The sequence below is a fragment of the Mandrillus leucophaeus genome, unplaced genomic scaffold (genome assembly GCF_000951045.1).
Source record: "Mandrillus leucophaeus isolate KB7577 unplaced genomic scaffold, Mleu.le_1.0 Scaffold198, whole genome shotgun sequence".
NCBI lineage: Eukaryota > Metazoa > Chordata > Mammalia > Primates > Cercopithecidae > Mandrillus > Mandrillus leucophaeus.
Window position 1 is genome coordinate 3,199,882 of NW_012102009.1, and position 22,603 is coordinate 3,222,484.

At 38.0% G+C, this 22,603-nt stretch overlaps 1 protein-coding gene across 1 annotated transcript in view; it reads left to right on the top strand.

Annotated features, from left to right (window-relative positions):
• Positions 1–22,603, top strand: part of INTS8 (integrator complex subunit 8) — a 55,760-nt gene that overhangs the window by 8,871 nt on the left and 24,286 nt on the right. The window contains exons 6-13 of the mRNA XM_011978684.1: positions 3,724–3,857; positions 5,662–5,817; positions 8,680–8,780; positions 9,494–9,635; positions 16,665–16,735; positions 17,127–17,302; positions 18,479–18,612; positions 20,744–20,854. Coding sequence (XP_011834074.1) covers positions 3,724–3,857; positions 5,662–5,817; positions 8,680–8,780; positions 9,494–9,635; positions 16,665–16,735; positions 17,127–17,302; positions 18,479–18,612; positions 20,744–20,854 — 1,025 coding nt within the window. The remainder of the gene's footprint in view (positions 1–3,723; positions 3,858–5,661; positions 5,818–8,679; positions 8,781–9,493; positions 9,636–16,664; positions 16,736–17,126; positions 17,303–18,478; positions 18,613–20,743; positions 20,855–22,603) is intronic.

Here is a 22,603-nt window from a genome sequence, read left to right on the forward strand (position 1 = left end):
TAGAGACGGGGTTTCACCATGTTAGCCAGGATGGTCTCGATCTCCTGACCTCGTGATCCGCCCACCTTGGCCTCCCAAAGTGCTGGGATTACAGGTGTGAGCCACTGCGCCCGGCCTTGGAAAATCTTAATATGAGATCATCCTCCTATTTTTAATTAGAATTTATTTCTGCCTTTGTCTCTTAAGATGCTGTTAAAACTGCATTGTATTTAATTTATACATTTATAAGAATTGACATTTTTCTAAAAGAAATGGAAGGGAAATTTTATGTCATCTGTTGTCTCTGAAATAGTTTCCGGATTGTGTTTAGAAGACAGAGTTTAAGTACTGAGAATACAGTTATATGTAATTGATTTACAGTTCATTCATATGATTAGAAATCTAATAGACGAAAAGAAAATAAAAACTAATATTGTGCTACACTTTGAAAAATCTAGACCTCAAGAGATAGTGTCTAGCTTTTCAGGGATCTTAAGTTTGCTCGCTTTCTCTAACTCTGGGCCCCTAGTTCCTTTCACAGCTTTCAGTTGATGCTCGTTGTCACATATTATATTATGTGTTTATATCTTTTTTCCCTACTGGATTATGAACTGCTTGACATCTTTTTTTTGGTATGTTCTGCATCTTACTTTCTAGAATAGAACTTTTAGTAAAATGAAAATTTTAAAGTATTTAGTTGCCTAGAGAGGGCTACTAGGATTGTACCTTCTAAAATGTATTATCTTTCCTTATTCCTATGAGTTAGCATGGCCTCTTTTATCACGAATTCCTTTTCTGGAAAGGGGTAAAAATAGTTACGACACTTTTGGGAAGGTGCCTTTGCAGAGTAGCTTTTTGTAGAGCTGAAGGTAACCATTTATTCAAGGCCGGATGAGCTGGAGTTTGCAGCAGTAGTAAGAGTAATGAATTGATACTTTGTAACCTTTTTTTTTTTCTTTTCTTTTTTTTGATAGAGACAGGGTCTCCCTATGTTGCCCAGGCTGATCTCCAACTCCTGGGCTCAAGAGATCCCTCCCACCTCGGCCTCCCAAAGTGCTGGGATAACAGGATACTTGGTAACCTTTTAAAATCACTGATGAAACTTGCATATAGGAGTGTTACTGGTACTTAGTATCTCATAATCTTTCAGAACCTGTTTAAAAGTAGTTGATGACACTTCTGATTTTCACAATATGGTGGATGATACAACCTGAAATCAAAACTCCTATAAAACATCTGTGTGTGCTAGGTAAACTATCAAATGTTCTTTTACTTACATAGCTGAGTGACAATTCCTGTGTTTTGAAAGGCAAATTAGTGGTAACACTCATTCCCTGGCACGATAATTTTTTGTTTTTTGAGATGGAGTTTCACTGTTGTTGCCCAGGCTAGAATGCAATGTCATGATCTCGGCTCACCGCAACCTCCACCTCCTGGGTTCAAATGATTCTCCTGCCTCAGCCTCCCAAGTAGCTGGGTTTACAGGCATGCACCACCTTGCCTGGCTAATTTTTGTATTTTTAGTAGAGACGGAGTTTCTCCGTGTTGGTCAGGCTGGTCTCAAACTCCCAACTTCTGGTGATCCACCCGCCTCAGCCTCCCGAAGTGCTGGGATTACAGGTGTTAGTCACCAGATCGTATTTAAAGTAGGTTCTTTACAATGCTAAAATTTACCTTAGACTTAAAAAGAAAAATTGTTATTTTTTTCCCAGTAAAACCAGGCCTTATTGCCCTTCAGGGCAGCTTCATTATCAGGCTTTTTTGTTTTTATAGTAAATCTATTGACCACTTCTTAACCTCTAAACTCATTGTAATGGCTAGTCAGTTGCTAGAGTAATACTTGAAAATATCTTTTTGGTATTTTGCGGTCTATCTTTGCCTAGAAAGGGGAATTACATATAACTATAGTAAGTATGCATATATGTGCATGGGGGTGTGTGTGTGTATGTGTGTATTTTTTGCTCTTTTAGCATCCCTATGCTAAATGAGGAAACTCTCTAGAATGAAAATCAGCCAAGGGAAGCCGAGATGAGCAGATCACCTGAGGTCAGAAGTTCTAGACCAGCCTGGCTAATGTGGCAAAATCCTGTTTCTACGAAAAACACAAAATTATCTAGGCGTTGTGGCACGTGCCTGTAATCCCAGCTACTCTGAAGGCTGAGGCAGGAGAATCGCTTGAACCCGGAAGGAGGAGGTTGCAGTGAGCCGAGATCACACCATTGCATTCCAGCCTGGGTGACAAGAGTGAAACTCCATCTTAGAAAAAAAAAAAAAAGGCCAAACATGTAGTGTGGACTAAATAGTGCAAAGCAATGTTGTAGAAGCTAAGGAGAATTAACCTGGTTTCATTGAATTGGACAGAACCATATTTATAAAGCAAATCAGTGAAGAGTGGTTTCATGATGAATACCAGGCATGATTATAGCTTAGGAGTTTGGAAGAGGAGTAAGTATCTGTTGCCAAAGGTTGGTTTGGTGGTATAAAAGGAGTGAGGGGTGTGGAATGAAGCATATTTCTAGGCTCTCATGTGAATGAGGACTTGGGAAGGCTGGTGTGATTGAAATAGAGCACAGTAGAGAGGTTTGGAAAGAGAGATTAGGCCAGATTCTGAGATCCTTAGAGATGAAGCCAAGGAGTTTGAACTTTCTTCTGTTTTGGGGAATAATTGAAGACTTCTTAGTCGGATCAAGAAGACTTGATCTGTCAGCCATGTGTAGAATAAATTCGAGTCAGAATATTACGAGCTTAGGAATCTGAGTTCAAACTTTGGCTGTTCCACTACTTAGTTATATGCTTTTCATGTCACTTTCTGGGCCTTTGTATTCTTATCCGTAAAATGGCCAAGTTGAACTAAATAATCTGAGTCTTTTGAGGTTTGCATTCGGTAATTCCGGGTGTCAATATAAGCTTTTTGAAAAACATACAAATTATTTTCTTTTTTGCCTAGTGTCCACATCTTACATACAAATTCTGTCATAGAAACACACGACTGGAAAAGTTTTATAGTTAGCCTACAATTCTCAATTTAACCAGTATGTTATGGTAGATGTGCATCATCTTCACTTTTGAGGGGCTCCTCAGCTTTTTTTCCCCCCTCTCCTGTGTTAAAAGAATTCCCGTTCTTTTCAGACTTGCGGGAGGCAGAGCCTGCTTCTTACAGAATAAACTAAAAACTCCCAGTACTAGCTTTCTCTAGCCTTATCTGGCTTGAGGGCAGGCATATCACGTAAGTTTTACAACCAGATGGGTATGCTTCTTTTAGACTGAATCAGGAGCTAGTCCTAGTAAGTTATAGCATTGAGGGTGATGGAGAAACCATTGTGGTGGTGGGTAGCGGCAACAGTGACAGTGAAATCTAGTTTCTGGGGACAGCACTTGCAGGAGTGTAACTGCTGCTTTCAGGGTCTGGTCCTGGTGGCTACAGGTGACAGGAGCTGTGGAATCTACTATTGAGATTCTTCACGAGACTAGTGTTGGCTGTCATCCTGACTGCATGCCTCCCCTGCCCTTTTTTCTAGACAGATTCTTTAGCCTTTTTAACAATTCTGTAGGCGACCTAAAATCTACTCAGTAAATCAATATTGTGCGTAAATTGACCAGAGTTGGTTTATGTTGCTTGTGACTAAGAACACTGATGGTAGCACTGCTCCTTGGAATATGTATTTTTTTATATCTTTTCTTCTGTGTTTTCCTGAGATACAGTTTTGGTTCTGTCAGCTCTTAAGTACCTGAGAAATTGTTAAGCAACTCGGTGTTCATTATTATTTCAGGTGTGCTATGATTTGGGCGCAGCATACTTCCAGCAAGGCTCCACAAATTCAGCTGTCTATGAAAATGCCAGGGAAAAATTTTTTAGAACCAAAGAACTAATTGCAGAGGTAAATCCAGTCATAATAGGCACTTAATATTCAGTTCTTTAAAACATCTATACATTTTTTTGGCTTTGATTTTTCTGATGATAAAAACGTTCATTATTATAAATGTGTGAAGTTCAAGAAAGTACTAAAACTGGTTTTTAAAAATCTGTAATAATATAATCTGGAAATATAACCCCTTTTACAAATCTAGTAAATTTTCTTCCAGTTTTTTTTCTCTCTGTTTTTGTACAGTTAAGCTCATATTGTAAATACTCTGTATCTTGCTTAAATCTTTGACTAGGCATTATAAATGTATCATGTTATGGGGAAGTACTCTGATTTACCTAATTTCCCTTATGTTTGGGCATTTAGGTTGTTTATTATATAGCTGCAATATTTGTATCTTGAAGCCTAAATTTTTCTTCAGATTTCAGATACGTTTAAGTTCCTACAGTTATTACCATGTCAATGGTTATTTATTTTTCTGAGTCTATAATTTATTAAACCAAATTACTTTCCAGGTAAATTTCTCATAGGGCACTTCAGTTAGCAGTGAGTTTTTAACAAATTTTTTTTTTTTTTTGCTAACTTGATGCGTGAAATACAGTATCTTTTATAAACTTGCCTTTCATTAATTCCTAATATGGGTAAACATTTTTACTGTGTTTTTCATTTGCATTTTTCTTTTTATGATTCAGATGACTGAATTGTAAAGTATATATATATAACTAGGTTTTTGTATACCTGGTGCCTGGGAAAATTCCCACTTCAATCTGCTATTCTTAGTAGAGATATTGATTAAATACCCTAGAGGTTTAAGTACTCTAGCTATTCTAGATAGACCTGTTAGAAATCCCCATTTTACTTTGCCTAGGAAATTCATCTGGTTTCTAATTTTACGGCATTTCAGGTATAGTAATTTAAAACTTACATATTTTTTCAAACTTTTTTTTTTAAATCCTGTTTGGGTAGAAGCATTTCTGTTCTTCCCAATTGAGTGATGATTATGCTTTCTTTGCTCTCTCCTTTAAATCTCTGCTGGTATATGTCTTTTAAAACCTTTAAGCTTGTTTTTAATGTTAACACTCTTTGTTAATGTCTTGTCATACCTACTTGGTATGATAATCATGGCCACCTTTTGTATGTTGGCCTGAAAACTCTAAGCTTCAGCAAACTTTCTTTGTAAAGGGGCAGTTAGCAAATATTCAGTTAGCAAATATTCTAGGCTTTCTGGGCCACATTCAGTCTCTAGTGCATATTCTTACTATTTTTTTGTCCCCTTTGCATAGTTTACAGCCCAAGAGACAGACAAAAACAGACCATAGGCTGGATTTGGCCTATGAGCAATAGTTTTTGACCCCTGTTCTAAACCTTTAACCTTTTGCTTTTTGATTCCTCCAGTTTTAAATTTTTCTTCTTCTTTTTTTTTTTTTTTCTGAGATGGAGTCTTGCTTTGTCACCCAGGCTGGAGTGCAGTGGCGCCATCTTGGCTCACTGCAACCTCCACCACCCAGGCTCAAGCGATTCTCCTGCCTCAGCCTCTGGAGTAGCTGGGCCTACAGGTGCCTGCCACCACGCCTGGCTAATTTTTGTATTTTTAGTAGAGACAGGGTTTCACCATGTTGGCCAGGCTGGTCTCGAACTCCTGGTGATCCACCAGCCTTGACCTCCCGAAGTGCTGGGATTACAGGCGTGAGCCACTGTGCCCAGCCTGGCTTGAATTTTTCATTAGCATTTCCTTGTACTGTTAAAATATGCTAAGGGGGTGCTAGACTATTGTTTATATTACATGAATGGATAATGGTGTATACCTCTTACTTTACAGATAGGTTCATTGTCTCTTCATTGTACCATAGATGAGAAGCGGTTAGCTGGCTATTGTCAAGCATGTGATGTTCTTGTACCTTCTTCTGACAGTACATCTCAACAGTTGACTCCATATAGCCAAGTCCATATTTGTTTGAGATCTGGCAACTATCAGGTAAGATGTATGAGGAGGATGCAGTGAAGTTTTGGAAGCCAGACAAAACTAAGTTCAAATCCTCGCCCCACCCATTTACCAGTTATGCGTTTTGGGGCAAGTCATTTACACTGTCAAGACTGGCCTGTAACATAATGGTAATAATTATCCCATTTCCTAAGATTCTTAGGAGAATCTAGTGAGAAGTTATAGTTCATAAATTCTAAGGCAAAGCATTCTACAGATGTTACTTCATCATTGCTGTTATCTTAAAGGTATAGAGTTGACCTATTTTAAATAAATTTTGTAAGAAATGCTTGTAAGCAGAACTTTTAACATTTAAAAATTGCAGGTAGACAGCTTTTAGTTGTGTGTGCATTTGTTTGCAGCTGGAATTGTTGGCTGCTAAGATATTAATAGCTTTTAGTTTTACAAAACATTAAGTCTTGTGTCTTTTGGACATGTGGCTTGTAGTCCAGCTTTATTAGCCCTTCCAAATATTAAGACTGAAGGAGCAAGGGAGCACAGTGAACACGGCAGTTTTTCTGGTGGGTTTGGATGGTCTGTTAACAAAAACAGAGCCCACCTGCTCTTGAGCCTGCTCACCATCTTGGTTTGGTTCATGAAAAGGCCTTAATGAGTCTCTTCAGACTTTTATTGACACCCCCTCCCCCCACCCCCCCACACCTCTGGGTGTTTATCTTCAGTTTTGTTATGAAAATAACTGGGAATTAGAATTGTACTTTTAAAGTCTTTATTGGAAAGCCTCCATTCTAGAGAATAAACAGTGCATTCATTCATGTTTAACTCAAAATAGGAATCATGAAATGATAAAGCCATAACTTACTTTTAGTTTTGTGTCTCCATTGGGTATTATTCCAGCTTTATAGTTCTCTTACCTAGGGTTTTTTTGTTTTTCACAGAAAATAGATGAAGACAGGAATCAAAATGGCACTTCTTTCCTCTGTCTTTGGCCCTTTTTAAAAGTATTGCTTTGTCCTAGGAAGGAAAATTAGACTTTCTTAAAGTTTAATTACCGATACAAGTGAACTTAATAAAGGCTAGAGGTCTTTCAGTTACATCTCCCTAGTAAAGGTTTATGAAGGGTGAGATCAATTATCGTAAAATACAGATTATTTAACAAGTTGACTGGACGTGGTGGCTCACACCTGTAATCCCAGCACTTGGGAGGCCAAGGTGGGAGGATCGCTTGAGCCCAGGAGTTCAAGGTTGCAGTGATCTATGATAGCACTGCTACACTGCAGCTTGGGTGACAGAGCAAGACCCTGCCTCAAAAACAAAAAGTCCTCACTGGAGTGGTAAGACTTATGCCAGCAAGACCTTAGGAATATCACCCAGAGAAAAGCACATGTTACTGTGACTTTAATAAAGTTCCAAAATACGAAAATCAGAAAATAGTGTAATGGGTAGCTAAGAAGGGGAAAATAGCAATTTTGTTGCATCTTTGAGATTCATCACTTATACATTCAGGAGTATGGTAGAAACTATTTCTTGGAATGGGATTGTGTTTTTATGAACTCTGTGGGTTTTGTTTAGTGCTGATGAAGTAGTAGTTGAGCAGCTATAACAGGTGTGTTTTCTCACACTTGCGAAGCTGCTGTATTGCTCCTGTGGAGCCCTGCCTTGCTCGTGTTTTGTTATGGAGGTGAAGCTAGTGGTTGCTCCACAGTTTCGAAACCACTTATGTCAGTACTTTTCTGGTAGTGGCTGATTAGTTTCGTTTTCAGAAATCTCCTTTCCCCCTTCTCTCACCAACACCCTTTCTTTCTTTTCTGCTCTTCCCTTCTTGAGAAGTAGCTAAGAAAAAGTCTGTATGTTATAATGTGGGTATTTTTTGTAGTTCACAGATAATATATTTTAAATCATTTAAATTTATTAGAATCACTTCTTAGCATGTTTTTTCAGCTGAATTTTTTAATTAGTTTTTTGGTTTGTTTGTTTGTTTGTTTGTTTTGAGACAGAGTCTCACTCTGTCACCCAGGCTGGAGTGCAGTGGCGTGATCTTGGTTCACTGAAATCTCTGTTGCCCAGGTTCAAGCGATTCTCCTGTCTCAGCCTCCCAAGTAGCTGGGATTACAAGTGCCTGCCACCGTGCCTGGCTAATTTTTGTAGTTTTTAGTAGAGACAGAGTTTCACCATCTTGGTCAGGTTGGTCTTGAATTCCTGACCTTGTGATTCACCTGCCTTGGCCTCCCAAAGTGCTGAGATTACAGGCATGAACCGCCATGTCTGGCCATATAATTAGTGTTTTTTAGTTTGTTTTATGAACTTATGTTTAGAGTATTAACTTTTTTTTTTTTTTTTTGAGATAGAGTATCGCTCTGTCGACCAGGCTGGAGTGCAATGGTGCCATCTTGGCTCAAAGCAACCTCCGCCTCCTGAGTTCAAGTGATTCTCCTTCCTCAGCCTCTCCAGTAGCTGGGATTACATGCATGCACCACGACACCCGGCTAATTTTTGTATTTTTAGTAGAGACGGAGTTTCACCATGTTGGCCAGGCTGGTCTTAAATTCCTGACCTCATGATCCACCTGCCTTGGCCTCCCAGAGTGCTGGGATTACAGGCATGAGCCACCACACCTGGCCTAAAATTTTTTTCTAATAACATAGCTGGATTGCCTCTTATTGAATGATTCCTTTCTTACCTCTTATGTTTGGTTTGTGATCTTCAGTTTTAAAAAAGGGGTAGCAGGGCTGTTTTTGCCCTTAATCAAATTTTAAAATTTTAGGAAGAAAAGGTTTTCATAGTAAGATATTTTTGTGATTTTTTCAACTTGTATTTTCCATTATACAAAGACTTGTTTAAAGTAAAAAACTTTACCGTGATTTTTGAAATGGGTGCAACTTTATGTATGTGTTCTAGGAGGTAATACAGATTTTCATTGAAGACAACTTAACCTTGAGTTTACCTGTCCAGTTCCGACAATCAGTCCTAAGAGAACTCTTTCAGAAAGCTCAACAGGGGTAAGTTGAAAAGTTACTTTTTGATTTTTGAATAGAACAGCAAGTGCGTTCTGGTTTATCAAAACCACATCTTCAAATTACCTATGGCTCTGTGATATTATTTTCATGTTGTTAATATAAGGAAAATTAATATAGTCTGTTTTAAATAGTGCTTGTGGGGCCAGGCACAGTGGCTCATGCCTGTAATCCCAGCACTTTGAGAGGCTGAGGTGGGTGGATCACTTGAGGTCAGGAGTTTGAGACTAGTCTGGCCAACATGGTGAAACCACGTTTCTACCAAAAATACAAAAATTAGCTGGGCATGGTGGTGCACACCTGTAGTCCCAGCCACTCAGGAGGCTGAGGCACGAGAATCACTTGAACCCAGGAGGTGGAGGTTGCCGTGAGCCGAGATTGCGCCACTGTACTCCAGCCTGGGTGACAAAGCAAGATTCTGTCTCAAAAAAAAAAAAAAAGTGCTTGGGGGAAAAATAATACATAGCAAAATTTCATTCTGTTGTCTGATGTGTAGCTAAGTTGTCCCTTGATAAATTCAAAACCTATTCTGCTTCCTTTCTCCCCGTGATTTGTTATATATTTATTAGTACGCTTGAATGTTCTAAAATTTTACCTCTCAAGAACAAATGGCTTATTCTTGTGAATATAATTTTGTAATATACACCTTTCTTTTGTAGTAAAAATAACATTAGTTGATCTACTTTTGTATTCTACAGAAATGAAGCTCTAGATGAAATCTGTTTTAAAGTTTGTGCCTGTAATACAGTTCGTGATATACTGGAAGGCAGAACAATTAGTGTTCAATTTAACCAACTATTTCTTAGACCAAATAAAGAGAAAATAGACTTTCTTCTTGAGGTATGACATGTTTTTCTTTCCCCTTTTGATTTATAATTTGCTTTAAGCTTACCAGTGACCTCTTAATTGCCAAATCCAGTTCCTTTTTTCCTGTCTGCCTTGCCTTTCTGTTCCTGACAGTTGGCACTTTTGACAGACTCTGCCCTTCTGCCTGGTCTTCTGCTGTAGTTCTTTTTCTAGTTCTCCCCCATGTTTCTTCAGCATCTTCATTGGATTCTGCTTAGTCCTTCACTGACTTCTCTATTGCTCTTCCTTTAGTATTTCTTTTCATGAAACTTTTGTCCTTGGCTCACTCATCATTTTTGATTTAATTCCAAAGCTTCACTCATCTGTTTCATCACCTGTTTACTAAGAACTCCCAAATCAAACCTCTAGTGTGTCATGTGTGCTGTGGAATCTGTGTTTCTACTGGATCACTCCTTTCTTAACAGTCTTAATGTTACAGACATTGAGATAATACATAAAGCGCAGATAATACCACTTCTAATACCACTTCCAAAAATACGTTGCCAGCACTTTAGAAGCCTTTGCTGTGGTCTTTACAACCTCCTCTACCTTCCCTCGAGGTAGCCACTCCCCCGGCTTTTGTGATCATAATTTTCTTCCTTGCTTTTATAGTTGTATCACCTCTGTATGCATCCTTAAAGAACATTCTTTAATTTGCCTATTTTGAACTTCATATAAATGGAATCATACCATATGTATTCTTCATCTTCTTTCACTGAAGAGATTTGTGAGATTTATTCAAGTTGTATATAAATAACAATTTTTTCATTGCTTTAAGAGGGTGGGCACAGTGACTCACGCCTGTAATCTCAGCACTTTGGGAGGCTGAGGCGAGTGGATCATGAGGTCAGGGGTTCAAGACCAGCCCGGTTAACATAGTGAAACCCTGTCTCTACTAAAAATACAAAAAATTAGCCAAGCGTGCTGGCAGTCCCCTGTAATCCCAGCTCCTCGGGAGGCTGAGGCAGGAGACTCGCTTGAACCCAGGAGGCAGAGGTTTCAGTGAGCGGAGATCGTGCCACTGTACTCCAGCCTGGGCGACAGTGAGAGACTCCATCTCCAAAAAAAAAAAAAGGTAGAATATTTTATGGACTACGTCACAATTTCTTCAGTCTTATGATGGGGGACATTTGTGTTTTTTATAGTTTTTGGCTATATACACATATGATGAGGGACATTTGTTTGTAGTTTTTGTTGCTTGGAACATACTTGTACATATATCTAGGTGTGCATATGTACCAGTTTATGTTATATACCTAGGGAAAAATACATCTGCAACATTAATTTTTAAAAACCAAGTGGCTTATACCACCAGGATGGCTGAGTGTTCTCATTGGTCAATATCCTTGTTAACATTTGATATTGTCAGATTGCCTGTGAGGTGGTTGTATAACAGTATCTCATTGAGGTTTTCATTTCTACAACTCTTCATTTAATTTTTACTCATGGATTTTGTTTTTTGAGGTACCTTTTCCAAGTGTTATGCCTCTTTTTTTTTTGAGATGGAGTTCTGCTTTTTTATTTTTATTTTTTTGAGATGGCACCCCCTCTGTTGCCTGGCCAGGCTGGAGTGCAGTGGCACAATCTCGGCTCACTGCAACCTCCGCCTCCCAGGTTCAAGCGATTCTCCTGTCTCAGCCTCCTGAGTAGCTGGTACTACAGGTGTGTGCTAACATGCCTGGCTAATTTTTATATTTTTAGTAGAGAAAGGGTTTTGCCATGTTGGCCTGGCTGGTCTCAAACTCCTGACCTCAGGTTATCCGCTTGTCTTGGCCTCCCGAAGTGATAGGATTACAGGTGTGAGCCACTGCGCCTGGCTGGAGTTCGCCCAGGCTGGAGTGCAGTGGTACAATCTCAGCTCACTACAAGCTCCACCTCCCAGTTTCAAGTGATTCTCTGGCCTCAGCCTCCAGGGTAGCTGGGATTACAGGCGCCCACCACCACGCCCAGCTAATTTTTGTATATTTAGTAGAGAAGGGGTTTTGCCATTTTGGTCAGGCTGGTCTTGAACTCCTGACCTCAAGTGATCCGCCCACCTTGGCCTCCCAAAGTCCTGGGATTACAGGCATGAGCCGTTCCCGGCCGTGTTACGCCTCATTTTTCTGTTACATTGTCCGTCTGTTTTTTGGAAGGAGCTTTATTTTTGTAGGAGATCTGTATACTTTTTTTTTTTAACCAATTTTAAATATTGCAGATGTCTTCACTGAGTTTGACTTTTCTTTTTCGTTTTTTTTTTTGAGATGGGTCTCACTCTCTCACCCAGGTTGGAGTGCAGTGATGTGATATCAGCTCACTGTAACCTCCACCTCCTGGATTCAAGCCATCCTCCCACCTCAGCCTCCTGAGTAGCTGGGACTACAGTCAAGTGCCTCCACTCCTGGCTAATTTTTTTATTATTGGTATATATGGGGTTTGATCATGTTGGCCAGGCTGGTCTTGAACTGCTGAGCTCAGGTGATCCGCCCACCTCAACTTCCCAAAGTGCTGTGATTACAGGCATGAGCCACCATGCCCAGCTTAATTTTCTTTATATTGTTCCAAAGCTCCTAAATTGAATATCAAATTTACCAATTTTTTTCCATTATAGTGATTTGTGTGTTGCTTAAGAAAGCTTTTTCCTATCATGTCATGAAGATATTCTTCTATTATATCTTCTAAAAGCTTTATAGCATAGCCTTCCTTTCACATTTACATCTTTAATCAACCTAGAGTTGATTTTTGTGTGAAGTAGGAAGTGTTCCAGCACCATTTACTGAAAGGTTAATCTTTTTCCACCAATCTCTAGGGCCTTTATTGTATGCCGGGTGTTTATATATGTATGGGCCTATTTCTGAGCCATTTTATACCACTTTTCTATTTGTCTATCCATACCTCATTATGTCCACATCCTGATACCATTGAGAGCAAGTTCTACCCTTTTTTTTAAGGTTGTGTTGGTTATTCTTGGCCCTCATTCTGTTGCCCAGGCTGGAGTGCAGTGGCATGATCTCAGCTCACTGCAACCTCTGCCTCCTGGGTTCAAGCGATTCTTCTGCGTCAGCCTCCCAAGTAGCTGGGATTACAGGCACGCGCCACCATGCCCGGCTTATTTTTGTGTTTTTAGTAGAGACAGGATTTCATCATATTGGCCAGGCTGGTCTCAAACTCCTGACCTCGTGACCTGCCCGTGTCGGCCTCCCAAAGTGCTGGGATTACAGGCATGAGCTACCACGCCCGGCAGTCCTTTGCCTTTTTATGTGTAAACATTAGACTCAGATTGTCAAGTTCCACAAATCTGTTGTATTTTTGTTTGGAATTACATTAAATTTAGAAACCAGTTTAGAAAGAAATTATGTCTCTCTTTTTTTAAGCTTCTTTTTTATATTAGAAAAAATTTTATGGGCAGCCTCCCAAGCCAAAGTATGCTTAGGGAGACCCCCAATAATTTACATCTTTACATTATTGGGTGTCCTAACCCGTGAATGGGTATGAGGGCTCTTGATTTCTTTAGGTAGTTTTTAGTATCCTTTAGAACTTTCTAATTTTTCCATAGGAGTCTGAAATTTTTATATTCTTAAAATGTAGACTTGAAAATAGTTTATGCATTGATGCAGAGGTATAATTTAACTTTCTAATAATTTTATATCCAACAACTTTGCTTAGCTTCTAAAAATTCTGTTTTATCCATATTTTTTTCATTTTTCTATGTATGCAGTCATCTGTGAAGAATGCATTTTGTTTATTCCTTTTCTAACCTTTTAATTTTGATTTATTTTTACTTTTTGTTTTTTGAGACAGAGTTTCTTTCTTGTTGCCCAGATTGGAGTGCAATGATGCGGTATCTGCTCAGCGCAACCTCTGCATCCCAGGTTCAAGTGATTCTCCTGCCTCAGCCTCCTGAGTAGCTGGGACTACAGGCATGCGCCACCACGCCCGGCTAATTTTGTATTTTTGGTAGAGATGGGTTTCTCCATGTTGGTCAGGCAGGTCTCAAACTCCCGACCCCAGGTGATCCACCCGCCTCGGCCTCACAGAGTACTGGGGTTACCGGTGTGAGCCACCGCGCCCGGCCTCTTTTTACTTATTCTTAATGTGCTGGCTATTACCTCCAGTACAGTGTTCAGTAGAAGTGGGAATAGTGAACTGCCTCATCTCACTCCCAGTCTCAGGGGGAAAAGCACTATTTCACCATTTAGAATGATGTTTATTGTAGGTTTTTCTTGTAGCTATTCCTTATCTGATTAAGGAAGTTCCCTTCTCTCCTTAGTTCACTGAAGGTCCTGTTTTTAAAATAATGAATTATTTGTAGATCGTATTAAATATTTTTTCTATGTCTATTGAAGTGATCACATAATTTCTCTCCTTACCTGTTCATGTGATAAAGTATAATTGATTTTCAAGTGTTAAACCACCTTTGCATGTCGGGAATAGACCCAACTAGGTCATGATCTTTTTTTAATAGAAATTGCTGAACTTGGTTTGCCAATATATGAAGATTTTTTTTTCTACATTCATGTGTGAGATTGATGCACATATTTTTATTTTTTTATTTTTTATTTTTTGAGATGGAGTCTCACTCTGTCGCCCAGACTGGAGTGCAGTGGTGTGATTTCGGCTCACTGCAACTTCCTTCGCCAGGTTCAAGTGATTATCCTGCCTCAGCCTCCAGAGTAGCTGAGATTGCAGGCACCCACCACCATGCCCAGCTAATTTTTTTATGTTTTTAATAGAGACGTGGTTTTACCATGTTGGCGAGGCTGGTTTCAAACTCCTGACCTCAAGTGATCCTCCCACCTCTGCCTCCCAAAGTGCTAGGATTACAGGTGTGAGCCACCACACCCGGCAATGCACAAATTTCTTTTTTTCTTGTCCTGCCTTTGATTTTGGTGTCAAGGTCATGCTTGCCTTATGAATAAGTTGAGGTGTCTGTCTTTTTTGTTGTCTGGAAGAGTCTGTGTAAAAATGAAGTCATTGCTCTTTCAGTGTTGGGTAGAATTTACCAGTAAAGTCTGGGCCTGGGTAATTTTTTTGTGGGAAGATTTTTGATCAGTGATCCTAGAGCTGTATTCTCATTTTTCTAGAGTTAGTTTTAAAAGTTACTTTCTAAGGATTTGTCCATTTCATCTTGTTTATTAGTATTAAACTTTATTATTTTAATATTAAAGCATCTACTGAGATGCCCACTAGTGTGAATTTTTCTTTTTTAAAATTGAGGTGTGTGACATTCACATAACATGATCTGTTAGCTCAGGTGATCCACCCACCTCGGCTTCCCAAAGCGCTGTGATTACAGGCATGAGCCACCATGCCCTACTTCATTTTCTTTATATTGTTAGGTTTCCTAATCAGAAGTTAACCCATGTTCCCTACATTGTTCCATGACACATGTACAATGCATCTCACTATGTGAGTAAATAATCTGTTGTAAAAGGAGACTCAGATATCATTTATTACTTACCATAATATATTTACATATGGCAGCAAAGGAGCAAAATTATTAGAATGTAAGTGTATAATACATACTCCAAGATGCTCAGATATTATTTACTGATAGGTTAATTTGTTAATCAGAGAATGGTATTTGAACACAGTACTTTTAAAACACTGCCTTTTTTTTTTTTTTTTTTTTTTTTTTTTTTTTTTTTTGAGAGAGTGTCTTTCTCTGTTGCCCAGGCTGGAGTACAGTGGCCTGATCTCGGCTCACTGCAACCTCTGCCTCCTGAGTTGAAGTGATACTCCTGCCTCTGCCTCCCCGAGTAGCTGGGACTACAGGTGTGCGCCACCACATCCACGTAATTTTTTTCATATTTTTAGTAGAGACAAGGTTTCACCATGTTGGCCAGGCTGGTCTCAAACTCTTGACCTCCTAAAGTGCTGGGATTAGAGGCATGCGCACCCAGCCTGTTTTTTTTAATAACAGTTTCATCAAGATATAATTCACATACCATACAGTTCACACATTTAAAGTGTGTAAGTCAGTGGGTTTTAGTATATTCCTAGAGTTGGGCAACTATCACTTCACGTCCTGTTTTCACCCCAGAAAAATAATCTCTTATTCATTACCTGTCACTCTTCATTTTCTCTCAATCTCGCAGCACCTGAGGCAACTACTAATCTACTTTCTATCTCTATAGATTTATCTGTTCTGGATATTTTGTGTAAATGGAACTATGAAATAGATGATCTTTTGTAACTGGCTTCCTTCACTTAGCATGTTTTCAATATTGTAGAGTGTATCAGTACTTCATTTTTTATGGCTGAATAGTACTTCATTGAATGGATATATACTGTATTTGTGTGTTCATTCATCAGTTTCTACTTTTTGGCTACTGTGATTAATACTACTATGAACATTCTATTTTTTGTGTGTGTCAACGTAGAAAATATTTAGCAATGTCTTGAGATTATGGACTTTTATGCTAGTTATATTTTATTTTGGCTTCTTATAAATAGTATATGGGGAGGAATCCTAATCTAATGAATAAATTCAAAATAATATGAAAATATTATTTGTAGATAACTAATGTAACTATAACTAGTGTCTATTCTTTGTTGGCATTGTTTACTTTTTAAACCTTGGTTACCTTTTTAAACTATTCATGAATAGCTCATGAATATAGAACCATTAGTTCTATATTTGTGATAAATCAGTTTTTCTTTTCAATTATTTTCTTTTTGGTTTTAACTTTTTTTAATTTTTTTAACTCTTTTCTGACAGGAGCTACTGATTTCTGTGGTTTATCACTTAATATAATTTGGCAACATACTTGATAAATTCTGTGAGAACTGTAGAGCATGGTAACTAGGTTATTGTTTGGTACTTGTATACACCTGTACTTATTAAAATGGTCACATTCCGTTCCCTCTTTTTGATGGGTTCTTATTCGTTGGTCTCATCTCTTCTGTTAAGTTACTTAACCAAATCTGTGACTGGTACATGGTTGAAAAAGGAAAATTCAGTTGTTTTTAAATCCTGCCTTTTCAAATTATAATTTACATTTTTAAAAGTACCCATATTCAAATGAAAATTACTCAAATTCCTAGGTATGTTCAAGATCAATAAATTTAGAAAAAGCTTCAGAGTCTTTGAAAGGAAACATGGCTGCTTTTCTGAAGTAAGTATCTTTCATTTTTTTCTTTCTTTCTTTCTTTCTTTTTTTAACTTTGAACTTAGTCCTGTGAAAAAAATATCTGTATTATATTTGTTTTTGTCTTGGGTATCTTTTAACCAAGGAGTAACTGGTGTTTGAGAACCCATTAAGTTCAAATTTGTATAGCCACGTGAGACGTTAGGATTATATAGTTACCTTTTTTTAATATTGTGGCATTGACATCACAATTTTAAATAAGGACCAAAAGGAAATTTTAAAATCTATTTTAAAATATCGTTATACAGCTTCTTTAATGGTGACTTTTTAAATAGCTTATTAAAATTGGTTGATATGATTGTTTTTCTCAAACTAAATTATACACTGTTTTGTTTCACAATATTTCTTACTGATCTAGGAATGTGTGTCTGGGGTTGGAAGATCTGCAGTATGTTTTCATGATTTCTTCACATGAGCTTTTCATTACATTGTTGAAAGATGAAGAACGAAAGCTACTTGTTGATCAGATGAGGAAGAGATCCCCTAGAGTAAATCTGTGCATTAAACCTGTAACTTCATTTTATGATATCCCAGGTTAGCTCTCTAGTCTGCCAGCCAAAATATTGGCATGTTTTGCCCCTCTATTCAAATTAACATTGAAATATATTTGAGGATTCTCTCTTATTTGTTTTAATTAACACTTGTGTTGGTAATTAATAGAAATTCACCTGTCTTCCATATCAGATTTCTGTATAAGCAGCTATGCTCTGGAGCTCTGCCAAGCCAATGATTAGTGCAGATTCAGGCCTAGATACATAAAAGATTTTAGCTGGGGAAATAGACCAAGGTAACACTGCTGCCAATATGTTCATGGAGGTAAAAAAAAAAAAAAAAAAAAAAAGGAGGGGGAGAGGAGTGGTGAGAGATGCTGGGACCAAAAAGACGACAGACTTTCGTGCATGTCAGTCTGTATCACTGTGCTAGTATCTGCTGGCTGAACATTTTTGTCAGTATTGGCATTTTTGCCTTATTTATTTGATTTTTTTTCCCGTTTTTGCCCTTACAAATGTAAGTAGAAAATAACAATGCTATTTTTAAATAAGAAACATACACTTCAACATTTAATATAGATGAGAGAGAATTCAGTTTAACAAAAGCAAAATTTTAGTTTCTTTGACCTTCACTAGATTTAAACTGGTTGAATGTCCAGTTATAAAGGAAAAGGGTAAGGTTAACACATACAGAAATGCTGGAAATGCATTATTGAAGACTGTGCCTGATAGCTGAGCTGTAATTAGGTATTTTGGTAATCATTTTTGGTTCTCTGGGAAGTGCATGCCCCTTTCTCTCAAAAACCACATGCTTAATGTTTATTACTCAAAATTAACATTTTATATATGCTTTTGTTAACACATTATGTTCAAAAGTAGTGTATAAGTTAAGTAGTGTATAAGTGTGTATAAGTTAATTATTTTCATATATTCCACATAGTTCTTTGCATGAATAAATATTGATTTTATCTTGTTTATATTTTCATTATCTTTATTTTTAAAACGCATTCATTTATTACATGTAGATATAGTAAAATTGTGTTAGGTTTTCTATGTGAGGATAAAGTTAATATGTAATTTACACAATGTTGAATCAGTTCTCAAGATGATAGCAACTTTTAATTTATAGATGTAATATAGAATACATAATTTTAAGTAAATTTTCATTCTCATATGTATATCTTTGAATTAAATCACTGAAATATAAATCTTTTTTTAGCTTCAGCAAGTGTCAACATTGGTCAGTTAGAGCATCAACTGATACTATCAGTGGATCCTTGGAGGATTAGACAAATTTTGATTGAATTACATGGTATGACTTCAGAGCGCCAATTCTGGACAGTGTCTAATAAGGTAAACCCTATGTCAAGGAACAAATAAGAAAATTGCCCTTGTTTTCTGAGGTAATTTAATAGAAAAGCTGTTCCCTAACCTTTTTGATAATAAGGACCTCTTTTACTTAACACTTTTAAGACCTTCATATGACCATAATTGCATTTTTAACATCCATTGACAGAAAATAGGAAATGTCAGAAACAAAAAGATACCATTGAATGAATAACATCTAAAAATCAGTTTTTCCATTTATTGACAAAATATATGCATTTTATTTCATTTATTTATTTATTTTTTGAGATGGAATCTCACTCTGTCGCTCAGGCTGGAGTGCAGTGGTACGATCTTGGTTCACTGCAACCTCTGCCTCCCAGATTCAAGTGATTCTCCTGCTTCAGCCTCCCAGGTAGCTGGGATTACAGGCATCTGTCACCATGCCCGGCTAATTTTTGTATTTTTAGTAGAGATGGGGTTTCACCATGTTGCCTAGGATGGTCTTGAGTTCCTGACCACAAGTGATCTACCCACCTCTGCCTCCCCAAGTGTTGGGATTACAGGTGTGAGCCACCACGCCTGGCTGCATTTTAAAAATAGTTGTAAATATATGTAACTGGTATATTATTTATGCATTCTGTAGCATAATACTTCATCATGGAGCATTTTTGACTTTAAATGTTCCTTTAAAAATTTCCAGCTAATACATTTACCTGTTTCTGAGTTTATCTATTAGAAAGTTTTCCTGCATAGAAAGTGCAAATGAAAATAGCTTTTAACATGCCATGTCAGTGGAATGTAGCTTAGAGATACAAGGGAAGTAATCTACAGATACAGTAGAAAGTAAAGCAATATCGTAATGCTCCTAATTAACTCCGTACTTACTCTTCCTCTGCTGAAGATGTAGTAAAAAGGCAGCCAGAAATGTATGGGTTTTTTTTTGGGGGGGGCAGAGTTTCATTATTGTTGCCCAGGTTAGAGTGCAGTGACGTGATCTTGGCACACTGCAACCTCTGCCTCCCGGGTTCAAGCAGTTCTCCTGCCTCAGCCTTCCGAGTAGCTGGGATTACAGGCTTGCCCCACCACACCTGACTAGTTTTGTATTTTTAGTAGAGACAGGTTTCTCCATGTTGTTCTCCATGTTGGTCAGGCTGGTCTCAAACTCCTGACCTCCTGACCTCAGGTGACCCGCCTGCCTCATCCTCTCAAAGTGCTGGGATTATAGGTATGAGCCACTGCGCCCGACCTGTATTTTTAAAAATTGGGTTTAAACATACAAGTAGCGTGAAAAGAAAAAAATTGCTCTAAAAATTAGTTGGGGTTTTTTTTTTAGTATTGATGCTATTTGTTAGTGTGAATTTTTAAGATGAAGGCCAGGTGCAGTGGCTCATGCCTGTAATCCCAGTACTTTGGGGAGCTGAGGTGGGTGGATCACTTGAGGCCAGGAGTTCAAGACCAGCCTAGCCAACATAGCAAAACCCCGTCTCTACTAAAAATACAAAAATTAGCCGGTCATGGTGGCGTGCACCTGTATTTCCAGCTACTTGGGAGGATGAGGCAGGAGAATCACTCAAACCTGGGAGACAGAGGTTGCAGTGAGCAGAGATCACGCCACTGCACTCCAGCCTGGGTGATGGAGCAAGACTATCTCAAAAATCAAAAACCAAAAATTTTTAAGATGAACAAGTATAGCATAATAGTTATGATAGGGGATTCTGGGACTAACTGCCTGCTTGAGCTTGAATGCCAGCTCATACTTAAATAGCCGTATAATCTTGAACAAGTTATTTAACTTGTTTGTGTTGTAGTTTTCTCATTTGCAAAATGACAGTAGTAGCATAATAGTACTTACCTTGGTATTGTTGTGAGGATTACCTGAATTAATATATATAAAACTCCTAGTCTTTGTCTTTTTTTCCTAATAGTAATCCCAATCCATTATTTATTACTTGTTGATTGTAGTGAATGTGTTCATTTTCATTAGTGTTATATTATGGCTGTGATTTTCCTTTCTCTTTAAGAGACAACCTGTGAATTATTTTTTTTTAATGCGATTGAAGACTATTGAAAGATTCTTATCCAGATTTGGCTTTCTCTGTGTGTGTGTGTGTGTGTATATATATATATGTATGTATGTATTTTTTGTTTCTTTTAGTGGGAAGTACCTTCTGTGTATAGTGGTGTTATCCTGGGAATTAAAGACAATTTAACAAGAGATTTGGTTTATATTCTTATGGCCAAAGGTTTGCACTGCAGTACTGTTAAGGTGAGTAAAAGTGTGTATCAAACACTTGTTAAGAATATGCTTTATGGCCAGGTGCCGTGGCTCACACCTATAATCCCAGCACTTTGGGAGACTGAGGTGGATAGATCGACTGAGGTCAGGACCAGCCTGGCCAACATGTTGAAACCTTGTCTCTACTAAAAATGCAAAAATTAGGTCGGTGCCTGTAATCTCAGCTACTCTGGAGTTTGAGGCAGGAGAATCTCATGGGAGGTGGAGGTTGGAGTGAGCTGAGATTGCATCACTGCACTCCAACCTGGGTGACAGAGTGATAGTCCATCTCAAAAAAAAAAAAAAAAAAAAAAAAAGAATATGCTTTACTAATTTTAGCAGGAAGTCAGGAACCAGAACTTACCTTTTCCTAATCTTTAAAATCACAGTCATAGGCTTAAAAGGATATTTGAAAAGGCATTTTGGTTTGTTCTCTTTCCTTTACTGTTATAATTATACTAAAATAGTCTTGATCAAATGAATACTGCTCTGTGCTAAAAGTTTAGAGAACATGCAAAGATATTATTTGTATTCTTTAGGATTCAGCTAGTAAAGATTGTGTACCAAGATTAGAAAACAAAATTTTTAAAAATTACTTCTGTAGTGTATTTTACATGAGTTTGTAGTCTGGGATGCTGAGACTTAAGTGTAATGTTAAATCATATAAGACAGTGCAGTTGCGTGACTGATCATACACTGAGTTCTTTAGGAAGGTTAAAGACAGCATCTGGAAGGCAGAAGTGAACTAAAATTGAGGCTTAAATAAGTTAACTACGTCCCCACACCAGCAGCATCTGTGACATTTGGGAACTTTTTGTTTGAGACAGGGTGTTGCTTTGTCGCCCAGACCAGGTGCAGTGGCATAATCACTGCAGCCTGGACTTCCTTGGCTCAAGCAATCCTCCCACCTCAGCCCCCTAAGTAGCTGGGACCACAGGCATGTGCCACCATGCCCAGCTTATTTGAAAGAATTTTTTTTTTTTTTTTTTTCAGGGGCAGCGTCTCCTTATATTGCCCAGGCTGACCTTGAACTCCTGGGCTCAAACAATCCTTCCACATCAGCCTCCCAAAGTGCTGACATTACAGGCATGAACCACTGCACATGGCTGGAACTTGCTGGAATAAAAATTTGGGGGCCGCATCCTAGACCTAATGAATCAGAAATTCTGGGATGGGGCCCAACATCTTTTTAAATAAGCCCTCAAGTAATTCTGTTGCATGCTAAAGTTTGAAAACTGCTGCTGTAGACCATCATTGTCAGTGGAAACATAATGTAGGCCACGTGTGTAATCTATAATTTCATAAAAAAGTGTAATTGATTGAAATGATTTATTTAACTCAATATGTCTACACTATCATTTCAATGTGTAATTGATATAAAAAGTTGAGATGTTTTGTATTTTGAAAATGTATGTGCTAAGTCTTCAAAATCCAGTAAGTGTTTTATACTTACAGAATCTCTCAATTTGGACTAGTCACATTTCACATGCTCAATAGCCACATCTTATCTAGTGGCTGCCATATTGGACAGTGCATCATGAGACAATTGTAAGCCATTGAAAAGTTTTAATAGGAGGAATGTAGTTAGCAGCTTTTCTCCTTCCACACCTAAAATAACATTTACTGGGCACAAAGACTGTTCTGCAATTTCATATATGTTTATTGTTTCATTTATTCACAAAAACTTTGTGGAAGGTATTATCTCAGTTTTAAAGGTATTAAATTGTCCAGTGGCACACA